Here is a 19,326-nt window from a genome sequence, read left to right on the forward strand (position 1 = left end):
CTTTATAATACAGAGATGTGCACTGCTACAAAGCTTTTATTTCCTTATATTCCTGACTCTGTCAGTCTCATCTGACTTAGCAGAAATCCTAGTTGGTTTTTTTTTTAGCTATAGGTCTGACTTGGTGACCCTGACTGGCCTTGAAATCCCAGGTTCAAGCCATCCTCCTGGCTCAGTTTCCAGCCTCCCTAGTGCAGGGACTTCAGATGGAGATCTAAGCTTTTTGCCTTCACAGAGAAGTATGTTCTTATATGTGCTTTCCATCAATTTATGTCTCTATCACATCCAATTTCTAACTTCTTTACCCATGATTGTTCTTTTGTGTTTTTTTTTTTTTTTTGATGTTCTTTTGTGGATGTGGCTAAGAAATATCTATACTCCTAGTCATGCGTGGTGGTACACATTTATAACCCCAGTGACTCAGGAGGCCGAGGCAGGAAGATTGCAAATTTGAGGCCAGCCTCAGCAGTTTAGACTCTATCTCTAAATAAATAAATAAATAGGATCGGGGATGTAGGTCAGTGGTAACCCAGTGCCCTTGGGTTCAAAGCCTAGTGTCAAATAAATAAATAAGTAAATAAATAAATATCCGGATTCTTTTGTAAATATAAAATCCTGTTTTTTCCCCCTCATTTTATCTGCTTCAATGGGGATTGATGAACTTTTTATGTTCCTCCAAAGAAAAAATAGTTTTCACTTGGAGCCTAGGTCACAACCACTGCACTCTGCTATTGTAACACAAAAGCAATCAAAGGTAATACATAACTGAATAACTGTGTTCCAATAAAACTTCATTTATAAAAACAGATGACTTTTCATAGTGTGTTTGGCCCATGGACTACTTTGCTGATTTCTGTTCTACGGCATCTGAAAAATCACTCTGTCAATTAATGGCCTCTACCTGCTTTGTCAGCAACCTCTTTTCTCTGTCTTCAGTTCTTGTTAGAAAAATTCTCTAACTTTTCTATAGAATTTTACATTGTTGACCACTTCTCCTTATTTCTTTCCTGACAAATTTGTTTGATATGATCTTGATTTTTCATCATCTCTCTTTGTTCCTAAGATTTACTTGCTTTTTTTTTCCTATTACCTTATATTTAAGAAAAAAATTAATGAAGACTTAGAAATATGTATAGAAGCAGAAAAACATGTAAAATGAATTCTCAAGTATGCATTTTCCCAGTTGTTTTAGACAGCTTTTTCACCTCATGACTAGAAGATCTGATCAGAACAATTGTAGAGGAGGAAAGTTTATTTTGGGGTGGGGTGTGGGGGGGCTCACAGTTTCAAAGGTCTCTGTCCATAGACAGTCAGTTCCATTCCTTGGGGCTGAAGGTGAGGCTGAACATCATGGAGGAAGAGTGTGGCACAGGGAAACAGTTCACATGAGGGATCAGGAAGTAGAGAGAGAGATCTCCACTTGCCAAATACAAATATATATCCACACACCCCAATGCCCCACCTCCTCCAGCCATACCCAATCTGCCTTCAATTAACACTCAATTAATCCCATCAGATGATTAATTCACTGATTGGGTTAAGATTCACAGCCCAATAATTTCTCCTCTGAATCTTCTTCATTGTCTCATATATGACCTTTTGGGGGACACCTCACATCCAGACCATAACACTGGTTCCACATCATCACAAAAATTGAATTCTAGCCCTATTTTTTTTTTGCTTTGGCATGAGTATTTTATTTTATTTTTAGAGTACTGAAGATTGAACCCAGGACTTTGTACAAGACAAGGGCTCTGCCACTGAAATACATCCCTATCTCTGGCTTGAGTATTTAAGATATTACTTTACCAATTTTATCTAACATCAAACCCATATTAAAAATCCACAACTGTTCCCCAAATGTTATTTTGTCACTGACTTGTTATTCCACTATTAGTGATTGGATTGATGATATATGCAATGGAGTATTATTTAGTCATAAAGAAGAATTAAATTCTGTCATTTGCAGTAAAATGGATGGAGGACATTACGTTAAATGGAATAAAGCGAACACAGGAAGACAGGTAACACATGTTCTCTTTCATATGTGGAAGCTGAAAGAATATCAATCTGAAAGTAGACTAGTGATTACTAGAGATTGGGAAATGTATGTGTGTGTGTGTGTGTGTGTGACAATGGAAAAAGGGTGGGTGGATTTGATTAAGGCATGCTATATGCGTGTATGGAATTATCACACCAAACTCCATTAATATGCACAAATAATATGCCTTAATAAAATAAAGTAAATATAGTGTCCAAAGATGTTTTCCTTCTTTAAAAAAAAATTGACTTGAGATGTAAGTAGTGTTAGCCTAATAACTCTATTATAAAGTTCTTCTTCAACCTTTCTCCCAATAGTATTAGAAGTTATTAAAATGTTTTGTCCAGATCAATTATTTCATTAAAGGGATGCAAAGTTGTGATTTTCTTCTTCTATCACTTCTTCTATTATGTTTATTAGTTGGAATTCCTCTATAATACTGAATAGAGTTGGGATAGTGGGAAAATTTTTGTTCCCCTTCTCAAATGGAAAGGTTAAATTGCTTCACTATAAATGATAATATTGCTGCTTTTCTTTTCAAGTTTAAAAAAACCCTTTATCAGACCCAGAAAGTTTTCCTTTATGCCTAGTTTTCAGTTATGTTTTTTTAACACGAGATGATCTAGAATTTTATTAAATTACTTCTCTGCATCTGCTGCAATTATTATTTCCTCCCTTTATTTTGTTAATAGGATGAATGAATATATATAATGAGATTAATGAATATACATGTATACACACATATCCATATAATATATATGTATACATATTATATATATATATATATATATATATATATATATATATATATATATATAACTTTAAAAAATAAACTTGTATTAGTTTATGTTCTCCAAGAAGTATATGCCAGGGAAAGATTAGACATGTAAGATATTTTTTGGGTGAAATGATCACAGAGAACCAATAGGATGGCATTAGAGTTGGCAAGAAGACTGCAACAAGCTCAACACCTGTGAAAAGAGAGGACAAAGAAAGGAGGATAGGGCAAGGGGAATCTTGTACCACAGCAGTAATAAGAAAGTTTTATCAAGTCAATAGGAAGGTTTTGTGCCAGAGTCCTCTGTTAGATGAATTTTGAGACTAGTATCCTTGCCATGCGTGGCTGTGGGCTGAGAATACAAGGGAAAACATGGCTTCCCCAGGAACACTGGTAGACCCAGCCGGGTGGAAGATGGGAGTGCCAGTCAGAGTGCTCCCTGGAGCAGATCAGATCTGCCTTGTTCCAACTGCAATTGTGAAGAGACAGGGGCAGCAACCCCAAACTGAGAAGAATAAGTACCCAACCTCTCCATCTGTAGAGAGTCTCACCATGAGGTAAGGCATCCGCACTTTCTGATATAGTAGTTAAGGCTGAGGGAAACTTAGATTGAATAGTGGAGGAGGGAGAGAGTGAGCACTAGTTATGGTCCCAGAGAGGAAGTGAAATGGAATTGTTTTATCTTACCAGTGTCCCTTCTATATATTTCTTTCAGTGAGACCATGGAAAAGCTGCAGCCTAGACCTGAGTAAAAACATAGATCTGTGTAGGGCAAAGGGGGGGACTGTGGTGGCCATGATAATCTACCATTCTCTGTCATATCTTTCACAGATTATTAATACACTAGAAGAAAACACGGGAAATTAAAAGGAAAGAAACTCAGAGTATAAGAAAGTTCTAAGTATCATCTATAGCCAAGAAATTATCAAAGAAAAGATTGATAAATTCAACCATTAACAAAAAATTGCAGACAAATGTTTTATGCAAAGTCAAATGTCAAAATACAAACAAAATGTTGAATTCATATCACAAAGCCCTGAATATTTTTAAACATATATAACATGCCTAAATCAATAGGAAAAAAGTCAATAGTGTCAGTCTCAACAGACAGTGATAGCAAGCTCCAAAATCTCAATGGTTTAAGCACCAAATTTATTTCTTGGCAGTGTTTTGTTTCTGACCTGTGTTCATAAGTAGCTACCTCCTGACACATTCTTGGTAACTGTGACAGAGAAAGGAAACCCTGAAGGATATTGTACTAGAATTAAATCTAGGCCTGAAAGTGATACTCATCAGTTCCTCTCACAAACCATTGGCCACAACTAGCCTCAAGGAGAGGGGCTGTGCCATGTTCTGTTGCCTAGATGGAGAGGAGAAGTTGATGTTGGTGAGTACAGAGGTCTGTCTCTTTGCCAATCCACAGTCTATGACTTGTTTAGTTTCCCCATTGAAGGTCTAGTCAAAGAAAGACGGTGGCATATTTCATTACATTTCACATGCTGGTCATTAAAGAAGTAAAAAATTCCTCTCTTTCCAAAATTGGTAGTGACATTTTTCCGATCAACAGAGTGAATTTGGGGATCTGTGAGGTAGATGAGTCCTTTTCCATTACCAGTCACCCAACCTGAAAGAGAAATGGATGCATCTGAGTATTAAATTCCCTACAAATACCAATCAAACATTTTAGGGGAAAAACATATACACACACAAATGCTTAAAGAGGTGCTTTTAAAATTTGGTCATCTTATGGTTTATGTTAGTAAGTTTTGGCTAAGGAGTCTGGGCTGCATAATCCAATGCTTGGCTTAAGAAGAATTGAATATTGCATAATTATTTTTGTTAAAGTTGACATATGAGATCACCAATTTCTAGGCATTAGAGAGCAACATAAAACACTTAGAATAATGATGACAATCACAATATTGGATTTTACTTTGATGACTTGGAAGCTTCTTTAGTGCCTTAGTCATTGATTCATGTAGTCATCTGTCTAGGCCACAGATATTCACTGAGTGAAAACTCTGTGTGAAACATCGTTTTTAGAAACTGGGGATATGGCAGAGAACAAGCTAACAATCTTTGTATTCACTGAGCGAACAATCTCGTGAAGGAGGACAGATTGATAAACTACAAATAATTAAAACATTTAATATGACAAAGTAAGAAATCATGTGGAGATAGAATAGGGAAGGTCTTGAGGTGGTCATGTGGGCATTACTAAAATAATTTTTTTTTAATTTTTTATTGTTGGTTGTTCAAAACATTACATAGTTCTTGATATATCATATTTCACACTTTGATTCAAGTGGGTTATGAACTATAAATCACATTTGCCATTTACACTAAGTGTAGAATAAGACCTCTGATGAGTGCAATACCAGACAAATAAATACATTAGTACAGATTTTAAAAGAAGTCAGATGTAAGTACACACAGCTTTCTCTTCCATAATGGTCCCAATTATGATACTCCACACTACCCTTTTAGTAAGGGTAAAGAGCTGGAGAAAATAAAAATGGAAAAATGATTTTGACATGTGAAAAAATCAATAAGAAATCTACATTGTGCAAATCTGCTTGAGTGAAGTAAAAAAAATACTGTTCTGGATTTTGCCCTGGAATTAAAACTAACAAATATGAGTCAGACCTCCTCATTGATTATGTGATACAATATACACTTATAGAAGTATCATACATTGTGTTCTTTCAAGAATCATTTACTACACATAGTAAAATGAATTAATTCCAAATAATGTCCTATATACTGAATAATCTACTTAAAATGATTAGGGAAAACTTTCAAAAACTTACATTCACAAGCAAGTAATATTTGGAATAAAACATTATTCCCAGTTTCTCATACCTTGTAAATCAACCACAACATCTTTATGATTAGAAAACTCATAAGAAAAATGGCCATAAGCCAAGCCATATTCCGTGGCTTTGTATTCTGTTTTCACAACTTTGGCATTATTTGATAATTTTACAAATTCTCCCAGGATATAAGGCTCCACACTGATACATCCCTTTATTGTCTTGCCTTCTAAAATCTGAAAAATAGAAGCAGAGGCAGTATGGTTAAGGCCATGGCCTCTGGAGGTGGATAGCTCTCAGTTTGGATTTTGTTACTTTTCTTCTCTAGACCTCAGTCTCCACACCTCTAAAGTGTATACTATTAACATTCAATAACTACCTTTTAGTTTTGTTAAAAGGATTACATAATAAAATGTGGTTAAGTGCTCAGCATTGTATGTAGTATAAAACAGAACCTAAATTTATTATTGTTCATATAGTAAAGTGCTCACTTAAAAATTAGACCATGAAGAGCCAGGTGCATTGGCACACACCTATAATCCCAGCGGCTCTGGAGGCTGAGACAGGAGGATCGTGAGTTCAAAGCCAGCCTCAGCAATGGTGAGGTGCTAAGCAACTCAGTGAGACCCTGTCTCTAAATAAAATACAAAACAGGGCTGTGGATATCGCTCAGTGGTAGAATGCCCCTGAGTTCAATCTCTGGTACCAATAAATAAATTGGCCCTAAATTTCTGATCCTCCTGCCTCAACCTCCTGAATAGCTGGGATTACTTGAAAAAAAAATTAGATCATGAAGTGACCTACCCTTGGGGCTAGCTTGCCAGGGTATAAGAACAGATCATGCTATGGGACTCTGGGTTGGAATATCAATTCGGTCATCTCTGAGTGATGTGATCTACTTTGCAGAGTTGTTTTAAAGGTTAATGTTTGCAAAATGCCTGGTACAGTATGTGACTTAAAGATGGTGAAAATTGGACGATGGCTATAATTATTAAGAACAATAAAAGAGGTTAAAAATATCTCTGGCAAAATGGAAAAAAAAATCATGGTAAGTATGAATGTATTAAGAATCTAATATATTTAGGGAGGAGGATATTCTATATTCGAAGAAGAGAAAACTCAGGGGCTGGAGTTGTGGCTCAGTGGTAGAGTACCTGCCTAGTATATGTAAGGCACTGGGTTCGATACTCATCACCACATAAAAAATAAAAATAAAGGTCCACTGCCAACTGAAAAAAAAAAAGAGAGAGAGAGAGAGAGAGAGAAAACTCAGTAGGGATATTTACCTTAATTAATTAATTAATTAATTTTTGCAATGCTGGGCATTGAGCCCAGGACCTTGCCCATGCTAGGCAAGTGCTCTGCCTCTGAGATACATTCCCAGCCTTTCTTAAAATTTATTTTGAGACAGGGTCTTTCTCAGCTGTCCAGATTGGCCCTAAATTTCTGATCCTCCTGCCTCAACCTCCTGAATAGTGGGATTAAAGCTTGCTCCATTATGCTGGCCACCTTTATCTATTTCAAGGACTATTTAGTGAAAAGAGAGTTATCCCAATGGCCCCAGAAGGTACAGCCATGGGCAGAAAACAGAGGAAGACAGACTTGGGCCAAGTCTAATAGCTTTCACAATTATTTAAATTAAATCAAAAGGAGGATAATTATTTTTTAAAAAATAAAGATGTTTATGCTATAATTCGATACCAGTTGGTTGAAGGAGGTGGGGACAAACAGAAGTAAAATGGGATTTATGAGTAGTGTTGAGGGGATAACTCATTAGGTATGATATCTAGGGTCTCTTCTTTCTCTGAAAGTAAGAGACAGTACAACAAGAAAGTCTACTAAAAATGCTACCTTGACCATGAGGGATCAGATACCAGGATCAACAGATATACAAATGTGACTTGGAAGATCTAAATGATACACTGATGGGGATGGAGGGTCACATTTCTTACATATCTGTCTAAGAACATGAAATTGATGAAACAGACGAAGGATTCTAGAAATCTGAGTTTATTGGATTTTTACCTGAACCATGGTAGAAGTAGACAGATTGGCAATCAAAATCAAAATTATTATTATTATTATTTTTTGTGGTACTGGGGATTGAACCCAGGACTTAACACATGCTAGGTGAGTGCTCTAACACTGATCTACATCCAGCCCTCCCCCTCACCCCCTCACCCCCCCACTTCCCCGCTCCCTGCCTGTTTTCTTTAGTTGTAGATGGACACAGTACATTTTTTTTTTGAGAGAGAGAGAGAGAGAGAGAGAGAATTTTAAAATATTTTTAGTTTTAGTTTTCGGCAGACAAAACATCTTTGTTTGTATGTGGTGCTGAAGATCGAACCCAGGTGGCACACATGCCAGGCGAGCGCACTACCGCTTGAGCCACATCCCCTGCCCAGTACATTTAATTTATTTATTTTTATGTAGTGCTGAGGATCGAACCTCACACGTGCCAGTTGAACGCTCTACCACTGAGCCACAACCCTAGCCCCCTTTTTGTTTTATTTTGAGACAGGGACTTGCCAAGTTGATCAGGCTGGCCTGGAACTTGAGATCACCTGCTGCTTCAGCTTCCCAAGTAGCTGGGATTACAGCCATGCAATGTACCACTGCACCTGGCTAACATAATATGTATTTATAGGTCTGTTTAACACAACCCTTTCTCTTAAAAACCTTACCAGTAATATTGTGGAGGGGATGTAGAATATCTGTGTTGGGATCTTTTGTTCATAGAGTCTCTTGTTAAACTCTGTCACGTAGTACTGTGCAGTCATCTGCCGCTCCACATCAATGAAGTGGTGCCAGAGCCCCTTCTGCTCTTTATATTCTTTCCCAACATATCTATGAATAGAGAAAATCCACATAACATAGTAAAGTGATATTTTTTACTACAGAATAAAATTGAGAAGATTAAAAAGAGATCTCAAAAATATTACTTTTTCTCTCTTATCTGGTCAATATTAATTATCTTGACTTACTTTGTTATTCAAATGCTTTTGTCAGAACCACCTGAGCAATGCTAGAATAATACCCAGAATAATACCAATTATAAAAGGTGTCCACTTAATGGGGGTCTTCTGATTCTTTTGTAAGCCAAGGTATTCAACATGGTAGGTGGGGAAGTTGTCTAGATTCTGGAGCCAGATCTTTCAGTACCTGCAGTGTGGCCTTGTACACACCAATTATTCAATTCAAAGCCTCTCTCTATCCCTTTCTTGTATGCGTATTTCATCCCAATGAACACTTACTGGTTATCAACACCTATTACATTCACAACATTATGCTAGTCCTAAGTGCTTTGAAAGTGTGAGACATGGTTTGTAGATCTTCCAGGGCTCACATCACAGTTGAAGAAAAAAGGTACAAGTCAGTAAATGATTAAGTAAAACAGTAAGCACTACATTTTACTGTAGCTTACACACACTATCAGCTGATGTGGATTTATGAGCCATTTCACATGTGTCTGGAATGACCTCTAAAAAACAAAGGAAATTGTCAGAATCATAGACCTCAATGAGACTAAACTCTCCAGAAATTTCTGAATCCAATATATAATGGAATCTAAGGAAGCAACAGTTTGGGTCATTCAAACTCCTGAGGATCAGGAAACATCTCTGACAGGAGGCTGCAGAAGAGCAGCCTTCATGACACGAGAAAGCAGCCCAAAGAGGAGCAGTGGTCATAGCACCGTAGTCCAGTACTTCAGGAAGTTCTGCTCTAGACAGAACCTGAGATGGGCAAAAGATCTGGAGCAATTCAGAATTTTGCTTTGTGACTGTGGACAGAGATGTCCACAAAGGGGTAAAACCTATGGGTGCCAGTACTGAAGTATTTCCTGAATATTCTGCCAGGGGACCTCCAACTCTAGGTGTGGGATCAACAATCTGGGAGCACAGAATCATTCCTTCCTTCCATTTGGACTCTGAACCATTTTATTGGAATCATTTCTCTTTGGTGAGAATTAGTGTAGACTCTCACAGTCACTTTTCTTTTAATTTGCAAATGTCTTTATTTTGCCTTCCATGAAAGACAGTTTCAAGTGCATGACTTCCATAGTTCCTGACTTCTATTGTTGCTGGTGCAAAATCAGATGTGTATCTAATTGACATTTCTTTGTATGTACTCCATTTCCCCCTGCCCTCCGCCCCAGTATATACTGCTTTTAAGAGTCTTTTTTTTTGTCCTTGGTATTCTGAAATTTATTTAATTTTTTTTCAAGTGCTGGGGATTGAACCCAGGGCCTTGTGGATACTAGAAAGGTGTTCTACCACTGGAATGTTCTACATTCCAGATCTGTCCTTGGGATTCTGAAGTTGGACTATTATGCAGAAGTAGATTTATGATTGCTTGCCTTCATTTCTTTCTTCCTTCCTTCTTGTTTCTGTTTCTATACTCCTTGAGATTAATTGTGATTCTTGTATTTGAAGATTAGTGTTTTTTGAATTCTGGAAAATTACCAGAAATTTTCTAATTAAACATTGCTTCTGTTCTATTGGCTCTGTTACCTCCTTCTGATCAGGTGCATATTAAACCTTCTCATTCCATTCTCCACATCTCTTAGTCTCAATTTATTTCTCATCTTAGATCCTCCTAGGATATATACGGGTACATTAGTTTACTAAGAATGATGTAACAAGGTACACAAACTAAGTGGCTTAAACAGTAGAACTTGATTTTCTCACAGTTCTGGAGCCTAGGAGTCCAAAGTCAAAGTGCCAGTAGGATCATGCTCCCTCTGAAGGCAATAAGGAAGGATCTGTTCCAGGACCCCCTCATCATTTCTGGATGTTCCTTGCCTTGTGGCTGCATACTATAATTTTCACGTGGTATTCTCTGTGTGTGCACCTATCTCCAGATGTCTTCCTTTTTAAAAAAACCAATTACACTGGGTTAGGGGCTCACCCAGTGTGGCCTCATCTTAACTGCCTGTGAAATGACTTGATTTACAGTCTGAGTACTGGGAACTTCAACATATGATTTTTAAGGTGTTTTCAGGATACAGTTCAGCTTAAAATGCCTTTATTGACCACTTACATATGTGACTTTGGGTAAGTTTTTTTAACATCTTTGTGCCTCAGTTCCTTCATGTATAAAATGGGGACAATAATAGCATTTACCTCATTAGGTTTTTGGAGGATTAACTGAATCAGTCCGTGAACCACTTCAAATAGGGCCTGGTACCTGGTTAAGTGCATTTGCATGTTTACTGTTATAATAGTCAACTTTTCAAGAATTTTCAATTTTTACTGTTTACTGTTTCTGTGTCTCTTCTCTTTCCCCTTTTCTTTTCTTTTTTTTTTTTTTTTTTTGGTTTGGACTGGGGATTAACCCAGGGGTGCTCTACCACTCAGCCACATCCCAGGCCTATTATGTAGATTATTTAAAGACAGAGTCTCACTGAGTTGCTTATAGCTTTGCTAATTTGCTGAGGCTGGCTTTGAACTTGCAATCCTCCTGCCTCAGCCTCCTGAGCCACTAGGATTACAGGTGTGCACCACTGCACTCGGCTTTTCCCATTTTATTTCTTACATTATTTGGATTTAGATAAATAAAGAATAAGACAAACTTTTTTAAAGTTTTGGCTTATAGGTCATTTAAGAATATAAATAGTATAAAGTTTGGCCTTAAAATCAATGAACTAATTTTTCAGATGAGGTTCTGTTTGAAGTTTTCATCAAGAACTAAGGCCAGCACTGAGGCTGTATGTAGCTTAGTGGTAGAGTGCTTGGCACTAAGCTACATACAGCACATATAAATAAGCTACATACAGCACATATAAATAAAGAAAATAAAGGTATAAAAATATTATGAACAAAAAAATAACTAAGGCCAAGTAGAAAATTTTTTTAGACACTTTCCTCAGTGAAGTGGAATGCATACTTTTGTTGTTTATTTTTTGTTTTCTGGTACTAGGGATTGAACCCAAGGGCACTTAACCACTGAGCATTTTTTTATTTTGATAAGGATCTCACTAAGTTGCTTAGGGTTTTGCTAAGTTGCTGAGGCTTGCCTCAAACTTGTGATCCTCATCAGCATGTATGCCTCAGCCTCTGGAGTTGCTGGAATTACAGGCATGTACACCTGCATCCAGCAGGAGTGGAATTTTTAAAAGATAATATTTCTGAAAGCTGCTAGTGGTAGCACACACCTGTAATCCCAGTAGCTTAGGAGGCTGAGGCAGGAGGATTACAAGTTTGAGGCCACCTCAATAATTTAGTGAGACCCTATGTCAAAACAAAAAATAAAAAGGACTCAGGGTGTAGCCCTGTGGTAGAGTACCCCTGGTTCAATCCCCAGTACCAAAAATGGAAAAAAATAAGAAAGAGACAATCATTCCATGGAGAAAGTGCCGCCACTGAATCCCTGCTTTCCGTGAGTGGTCTCTAAACTCACTATTCTTTGTGTATATCTTTTGTCTCTAACTGTCCCCCATCCCACCCTGCCCCAAACTCCTATGGAGGGTACCTAAATGGTCCAGTGAATACTTACATCCCTGGACATGCTTCTTTCCTGGCCAGAGGATAGAGAATCTTCCTACCTTTTTTTTTTCTTTCTGTAGACTCACCTACTTATTTAAAAGTGTGGTTTCCACAGTTTAGCCTCTTTGCCAGCATTTTTTTTATTGGTTGTTCAAAACATTACAAAGCTCTTGACATATCATATTGCATATATTAGATTCAAGTGGGTTATGAACTCCCATTTTTGCCAGCATTTTTAGTGAGTAAGGCTCTCTGGCCTACCATATGACCAGGAACTCCATTTTTCTTATCTGCACAGTGGGCCTAAAAATGTTTCCCAGTGAATTTGAGATGATGAATATAAGACATCCAGCAAAATGGCTGATATAACATGATCTTCAATAATGGTAGCTGCCATTAACTAACTAGTGATAAAAAGAGAAAAGGGTAGAAATCTGAAAACATACATTTTGGCCATTTTCCCAGCCCTTTCAAAAATCTCATGAATGGAATTGGCGGAAGATGGCGGTGAGGGGAGTGCATTGCCCCCGAGTGCCGTGTCACTGTGCGGGAGAATGACGAGTAAGGACGGCTAAAGGCTATCTTGTTAGGAATTTCCAGCAAAAGTGGGGTGCTCCGGAACCTGGAGGAAGGATTTCCATCGCACGAGGATCGGCTACGGGGGCTCAAATGCGAGAGATTTGTCCGCACGTAGGGTCACCCTGCTTGTTCAGCAAATCGCCCCGCGGCTAGAGTCTGCGGCACGTGCTGGGAAACCAGGAGATAGCGACACAGGGATACAGCGCTGCAGTTTCTGTGGGCTTCTGCCAGCTGTGCAAGCACCGTACTCAGTGCTGAATTCTGGGTTTGAGACGGGGGAAGGAAGCGGTCCAATTCGGTTCTCCACACCGGTCAGACCACAGAGGAAGCCAGCGGCCACCATCTTGGAGAGCTGATGTCACCATCCCTGTTTTCGACTGATCGCAGCTCATTCAGCCACAGAACAGGTAATTTCAGGCTGCCATTCGCCTGCGGCTCGCAGACAAATTACGCAGGCTCAGTGCTAAATAGCCCGCGGAAACTGCTTCTTGGAGCCTGCTCTTATCAGAGCTTGCACCGAGCACAGAGCGGCCGAGTTCCAGCTCCAGGAACTGCTCTGGCCCAGGGCTAAGGAGCCCACGGAAACTGCTTCTCGGTCCGGGTCCTGCTGAGTACTGTGGAGGTAAACACCAACCGAGCCTTCGTGGGCAGTGGCAACGGGACTGAGACGGGGCTTGTGAGGGCCGGTCAGGACTCACCCGTTGCTTTGGTCACCTGGCAAAGGGAAAAAAATGCTGCCATTCGCATGGGATACCAACATGGCAGAGATCTGATGTCATCAGAAAGCGGCGGAGGAGAGAACTTCATCAATACCAGCGGCGACAGAAACAGTTGGTCTCCTGGTAGGGAGGGTGAGTCACAGACACCCAAGTCTTTCTTGCTTTATCGTCGAGCCAAAGGGGAGGAGCGGGGCCGCTGCCTGCGCCCGGAGCAGGCCCAGCGGCTCGCCGGCGTGGTGGTCGTGTGACCCCAATTGGAATGGGGGCGGAGCGGAGCCGCCACCCGCGCCCGCAAGGTGGGCAGTCCTGCGACCGACCGGCAGAACAGGCCCAGTGGTCCGCGGGCGTGGTAGGAGGGGCAGGGCAGAGCCGCCGCCCGAGCCTGCAAGGTAGGCAGACCTGCAACAGACTGGCGGATCAGGCCCAGCGGCCTGCCAGCGTGGTACACACGTCACCCCAACTGGAGTAGGGGCAGAGCAGAGCCTTTGCCCGCGCCCGGATCAGGCCCAGCGGCCCACTGGTGTGGTGGTCGTGTGACCCCAATTGGAGTGGGGGCGGAGCGGAGCCGCCACCCGTGCCCGCAGGGTGGGCAGACCTGAGACCAACCTGCAGAACAGGCCCAGGGGTCCATGGGCGTGGTAGGAGGGGCAGGGCAGAGCCGCCGCCTGTGCCTGCAAGGTAGGCAGACCTGCGACAGACCGGCGGATCAGGCCCAGTGGCCTGCTGGCGTGGTACACACGTCACCCCAATTGGAGTAAGGGCAGAGCAGAGCCACCGCCCACGCCCGGAACAGGCCCAGCGACCTGCTGGCGTGGTAGTCACAACACCCCAATTGGACTAGGGGCAGAGCAAAGCCACCACCTGTGCCCGAAAGGTGGGCAGACCTGCGACCGCCCAGCGGTACAGGCCCAGTGGCCTTCCGGCGTGACAGACATGTCACACCATTTAGAGTAGGGGCAGAGCAGAGCCGCTGCCCGCGCCCGGAACAGGCCCAGTGACCTGCCGGCGTGGTAGGCACGACACCCCAATTGGAGTAGGGGCAGAGTAGAGCCGCCACCCGCGCCCGAATGGTAGGCAGACCTGCGACCGACCAGCGGAACAGGCCCAGAGGCCTGCCGGCGCGACACACACGTCACCCCATTTGGAGTAGGGGCAGAGCAGAGCCGTCGCCAGTGCCAGCAAGGTAGGCAGACCTGCGACCGACCGGTGGAACAGGCCCAGCGGCCGGCTGGGGTGGTAGGCACGTCACCCCAGGTGGAGTAGGAGCAGAGCAGAGCCTTCGCCCGTGCCCGGAACAGGCCCAGGGGTCCGCGGGTGTGGTAGACAAGTCACACCAATTGGAGGAGGGGCAGAGGAGAGCCGCCGCCTGCGCCTGCAAGGTTGGCAGACGTGCAACCGACCCACGGATCAGGCCCGGTGGCCTGCCGGCGTGGTACACCGTCACCCCAATTGGAGTAGAGGCAGAGCAGAGCTTTCGCCTGCGCCCAGGACAGGCCCAGCGGCCCGCCGGCAGGGTAGTCACGTCACCCCAATTGGAGTAAGGGCAGAGCAGAGCCGCCGCCCGCGCTTGCAAGGTAGGCAGAACTGCGACCGACCAGCAGAACAGGCCCAGGGGTCCGTGGGCGTGGTAGACACCTCACACCAATTGGAGGAGGGGCAGAGCAGAGCCGCCGCCAGACCCTGCAAGGGAGACTTTTCAACTATACAAGAGCGATATAAATATATAGGGGGGAAAAATTTTCAAAAACACAACAGTTTCACCAAGCAGAAAGAAACGCAAACAGTATGAAAAGACAAGGAAAGAAAGGACCACAAGCAATGCAGGTCAACTCAACTTTAGAAGAGGTAACAGCTGCAGCAGATGAAATGTCAGATAAAGAATTCAGGATATACATGCTTCAGATGATCTGGAGTATCAAGGAAGACATTAGACAGCAAAATCAGACAATGAAAGATCACTTCGACAATGAATTACACAAACAAATCCAAGAAGCAAAAGATCAACTATATAGGGAGATAGAGGTTATAAAAAACAAACAGAAATCCTAGAAATGCAGGAAACAATAAACCAACTTAAAACTCAATTGAGAATACTACCAGCAGAGTAGAACACTTAGAAGATAGAACATCAGACAATGAAGACAAAGTATTTCAACTTGAAAAGAACATAGACAGCTCAGCAAGACTGTTAAGAAACCATGAGCAGAACATCCAAGAAATATGGGATAACATTAAGAGACCAAACTTAAGAGTAATTGGGATACAGGAAGGTATAGAGGTCCAAACCAAAGGAATGAGCAATCTATTCAATGAAATAATACGAGAAAACTTCCCAGACTTGAAGAATGAGACAGAATCCCAAATCCTAGAAGCCTACAGGACGCCGAATGTGCAAAATCATAAGAGATCCACACCTAGACACATTATAATGAAGATGCCCAACATACAGAATAAGGAGAGAATTTTAAAAGCTACAAGAGAAAGGAAGCAGATTACATTTAGGGGTAAGCCAATCAGGATAACAGCTGATCTTTCAACACAGACTCTGAAAGCTAGAAGATCCTGGAATAACATATTTCAAACACTGAAAGAAAATGGGTTCCAACCAAGAATTGTGTATCCAGCGAAATTAAGCTTCAGGATGGAAGATGAAATTAAAACCTTCCACGATAAACAAAAGTTAAAAGAATTTGCAGCTAGAAAACCATCTCTTCAAAACATCCTCGGCAAAACATTACAGGAAGAGGAAATGGAAAATAACAATGAAAACCAACAGTGGGAGGTAGGACAGTAAAGGGGGGAAATATAATCAAAGAGGAAAACAAACCATGTTTAGTAACAGAAATAAACAAATATGGCTGGAAGAACAACCCATATCTCAATAATAACCCTAAATGTTAATGGCTTAAACTCACCAATTAAGAGACACAGGCTAGTAGAATGGATCACAAAACAAGACCCAACAATATGCTGCCTACAGGAGACGCATTTGATAGGAAAAGACATACATAGGCTGAAGGTGAAAGGTTGGGAAAAATCATATCACTCATATGGACTTCGGAAACAAGCAGGAGTGTCCATACTCATATCAAATAAAATAGATTTCAAGCCCAAGTTAATCAAAAGGGATAAAGAGGGACACTACATACTGCTTAAGGGAACCATACACCAACAAGACATAACAATCATAAATATATATGCCCCAAACAATGGTGCAGCTATGTTCGTCAAACAAACTCTTCTCAAGTTCAAGAGTCTAATAGACCACCATACAATAATCATGGGAGACTTCAACACACCTCTCTCGCCACTGGACAGATCTTCCAAACAAAAGTTGAATAAGGAAACTATAGAACTCAATAACACAATTAATAACCTAGACTTAATTGACATATATAGATTATACCACCCAACATCAAGCAGTTACACTTTTTTCTCAGCAGCACATGGATCCTTCTCAAAAATAGATCATATGTTATGTCACAGGGCAACTCTTAGACAATATAAGGGAGTAGAGATAATACCATGCATCATATCTGATCATAATGGAATGAAACTGAAAATCAACGATAAAAGAAGGAAGGAAAAAGCATACATCACTTGGAGAATGAACAATAGGTTACTGAATGATCAATGGGTTATAGAAGACATCAAGGAGGAAATTAAAAAATTCTTAGAGATAAATGAAAACACAGACACAACATATCGGAATCTATGGGACACATTGAAAGCAGTTCTAAGAGGAAAATTCATTGCTTGGAGTTCATTCCTTAAAAAAAGAAAAAACCAACAAATAAATGATCTCATATTTCATCTCAAAATCCTAGAAAAAGAAGAGCAAAACAACAGCAAAAGAAGTAGAAGGCAAGAAATAATTAAAATCACCGACAGAAAAGGCCCAGTGGCCCGCGGTGGGACAGAGCTTCCAATCACTCCTGCAAGGTAGGCGGGCCTGCGACCCACCTGCAGAAGAGGAGCAGCTACCTGCTGAGAGGCAGAGCCGCCCCCTCCCCCTGCACCGGCAAGGTAGAGGGAACTGTGACCATGCACAGAGCAGGCCCAGCGGCCTGCTGAGGGGCAGAGCCACCCCCCACCCCCCGCGCCTGCCAGGTAGGTGGAACTGTGCCCACCGACAGAAAAGGCCGAGTGGCCCGCGGCAGGACAGAGCTTCCAATCACTCCTGCAAGGTAGGCGGGCCTGCGACCCACTGGCAGAAGAGGAGCAGCGGCCTGCTGAGAGGCAGAGCCGCCCCCTCCCCCTGCACCGGCAAGGTAGAGGGAACTGTGACCACGCACAGAGCAGGCCCAGCAGCCTGCTGAGGGGCAGAGCCACCCACCACCCCCCGCCCCTGCCAGGTGCCAACCAACAGAAAAGGCCCAGTGGCCCGCGGCGGGACAGAGCTTCCAATCACTCCTGCAAGGTAGGCGGGCCTGCGACCCACTGGCAGAAGAGGAGCAGCGGCCTGCTGAGAGGCAGAGCCGCCCCCTCCCCCTGCATCGGCAAGGTAGAGGGAACTGTGACCACGCACAGAGCAGGCCCAGCGGCCTGCTGAGGGGCAGAGCCACCGACCACCCCCCGCCCCTGCCAGGTGACCACCGACAGAAAAGGCCCAGTGGCCCGCGGCGGGACAGAGCTTCCAATCACTCCTGCAAGGTAGGCGGGCCTGCGACCCACTGGCAGAAGAGGAGCAGCGGCCTGCTGAGAGGCAGAGCCGCCCCCTCCCCCTGCACCGGCAAGGTAGAGGGAACTGTGACCACGCACAGAGCAGGCCCAGCGGCCTGCTGAGGGGCAGAGCCACCGACCACCCCCCGCCCCTGCCAGGTGACCACCGACAGAAAAGGCCCAGTGGCCCGCGGCGGGACAGAGCTTCCAATCACTCCTGCAAGGTAGGCGGGCCTGCGACCCACTGGCAGAAGAGGAGCAGCGGCCTGCTGAGAGGCAGAGCCGCCCCCTCCCCCTGCACCGGCAAGGTAGAGGGAACTGTGACCACGCACAGAGCAGGCCCAGCGGCCTGCTGAGGGGCAGAGCCACCCCCCACCCCCCGCGCCTGCCAGGTAGGTGGAACTGTGACCACCGACAGAAAAGGCCGAGTGGCCCACGGCAGGACAGAGCTTCCAATCACTCCTGCAAGGTAGGCGGGCCTGCGACCCACTGGCAGAAGAGGAGCAGCGGCCTGCTGAGAGGCAGAGCCGCCCCCTCCCCCTGCACCGGCAAGGTAGAGGGAACTGTGACCACGCACAGAGCAGGCCCAGGGGCCTGCTGGAGGGCAGAGCCGCCCCCCACCCCCCGCGCCTGCCAGGTAGGTGGAACTGTGACCACCATCAGAACAGGCCAGACCTGCAACCGAGAGACAGAACAGGCCCAGTGGCCTGAGGAAGGGTAGAGCCCCCCCCCCCCGCACCTGCAAGGTAGGCGGACCTGCGACCCACTGGCAGTACAGCCCCAGAGGCCTGCAGAGGGGCAGTGCCGCTGCCGGCACCTGCAAAGTAGACAGAACTGTGACCACCCACAGAACAAGCCTAGCGGCCCGCAGAGGGACAGAGCCGCCACCCGCGCCTGCGAGGGAGACTTTGCAACTATACAAGACCAATATAAATATATAGGGGGAAAATTCAATAACACAACAGTTTCACTAAGTAGAAAGGAACGCGAACAGTATGAAGAGACAAGGAAAGAAAGGACCACAAGCAATGCAGGTCAACTCAACGTTAGAAGAGGTAATAGCTGCAGCAGATGGAATGTCAGATAAAGAATTCAGGATATACATGCTTCAGATGATCTGGAGTCTCAAGGAAGACATCAGACAGCAAAATCAGACAATGAAAGATCACTTCAACAATGAATTACATAAACAAATCCAAGAAGCAAAAGATCAACTACACAGGGAAATAGGGGTTATAAAAAACAAACA

General features: G+C 43.2%; 1 protein-coding gene across 8 annotated transcripts in view; it reads right to left on the reverse strand.

Annotated features, from left to right (window-relative positions):
* Positions 1 to 3,783: 3,783 nt before the first annotated feature.
* The window catches only part of Alpk1 (alpha kinase 1), a 151,192-nt gene continuing 135,649 nt past the window's right edge, over positions 3,784 to 19,326 (reverse strand). For 6 of the 8 annotated variants that reach the window (XM_046459130.2, XM_046459128.2, XM_046459129.2 and 3 more), the window contains 3 exons: positions 8,317 to 8,479; positions 5,682 to 5,868; positions 3,784 to 4,443 (listed from right to left, as the gene is read on the reverse strand). In XM_046459130.2, the coding sequence (XP_046315086.1) occupies positions 4,244 to 4,443; positions 5,682 to 5,868; positions 8,317 to 8,479 (550 nt within the window). In that variant the 3' untranslated portion in view covers positions 3,784 to 4,243. Of the gene's footprint in view, positions 4,444 to 5,681; positions 5,869 to 8,316; positions 8,480 to 12,140; positions 13,411 to 19,326 lie in introns of those variants that run through there. The other 2 variants (XM_046459131.2, XM_046459132.2) reach the window with 2 other exon arrangements.

The sequence above is a fragment of the Marmota monax genome, unplaced genomic scaffold, assembly GCF_021218885.2.
Source record: "Marmota monax isolate L192 unplaced genomic scaffold, Marmota_monax_Labrador192_F-V1.1 WCK01_AAM20220418_F8-fsc00002, whole genome shotgun sequence".
Taxonomy (NCBI): domain Eukaryota; kingdom Metazoa; phylum Chordata; class Mammalia; order Rodentia; family Sciuridae; genus Marmota; species Marmota monax.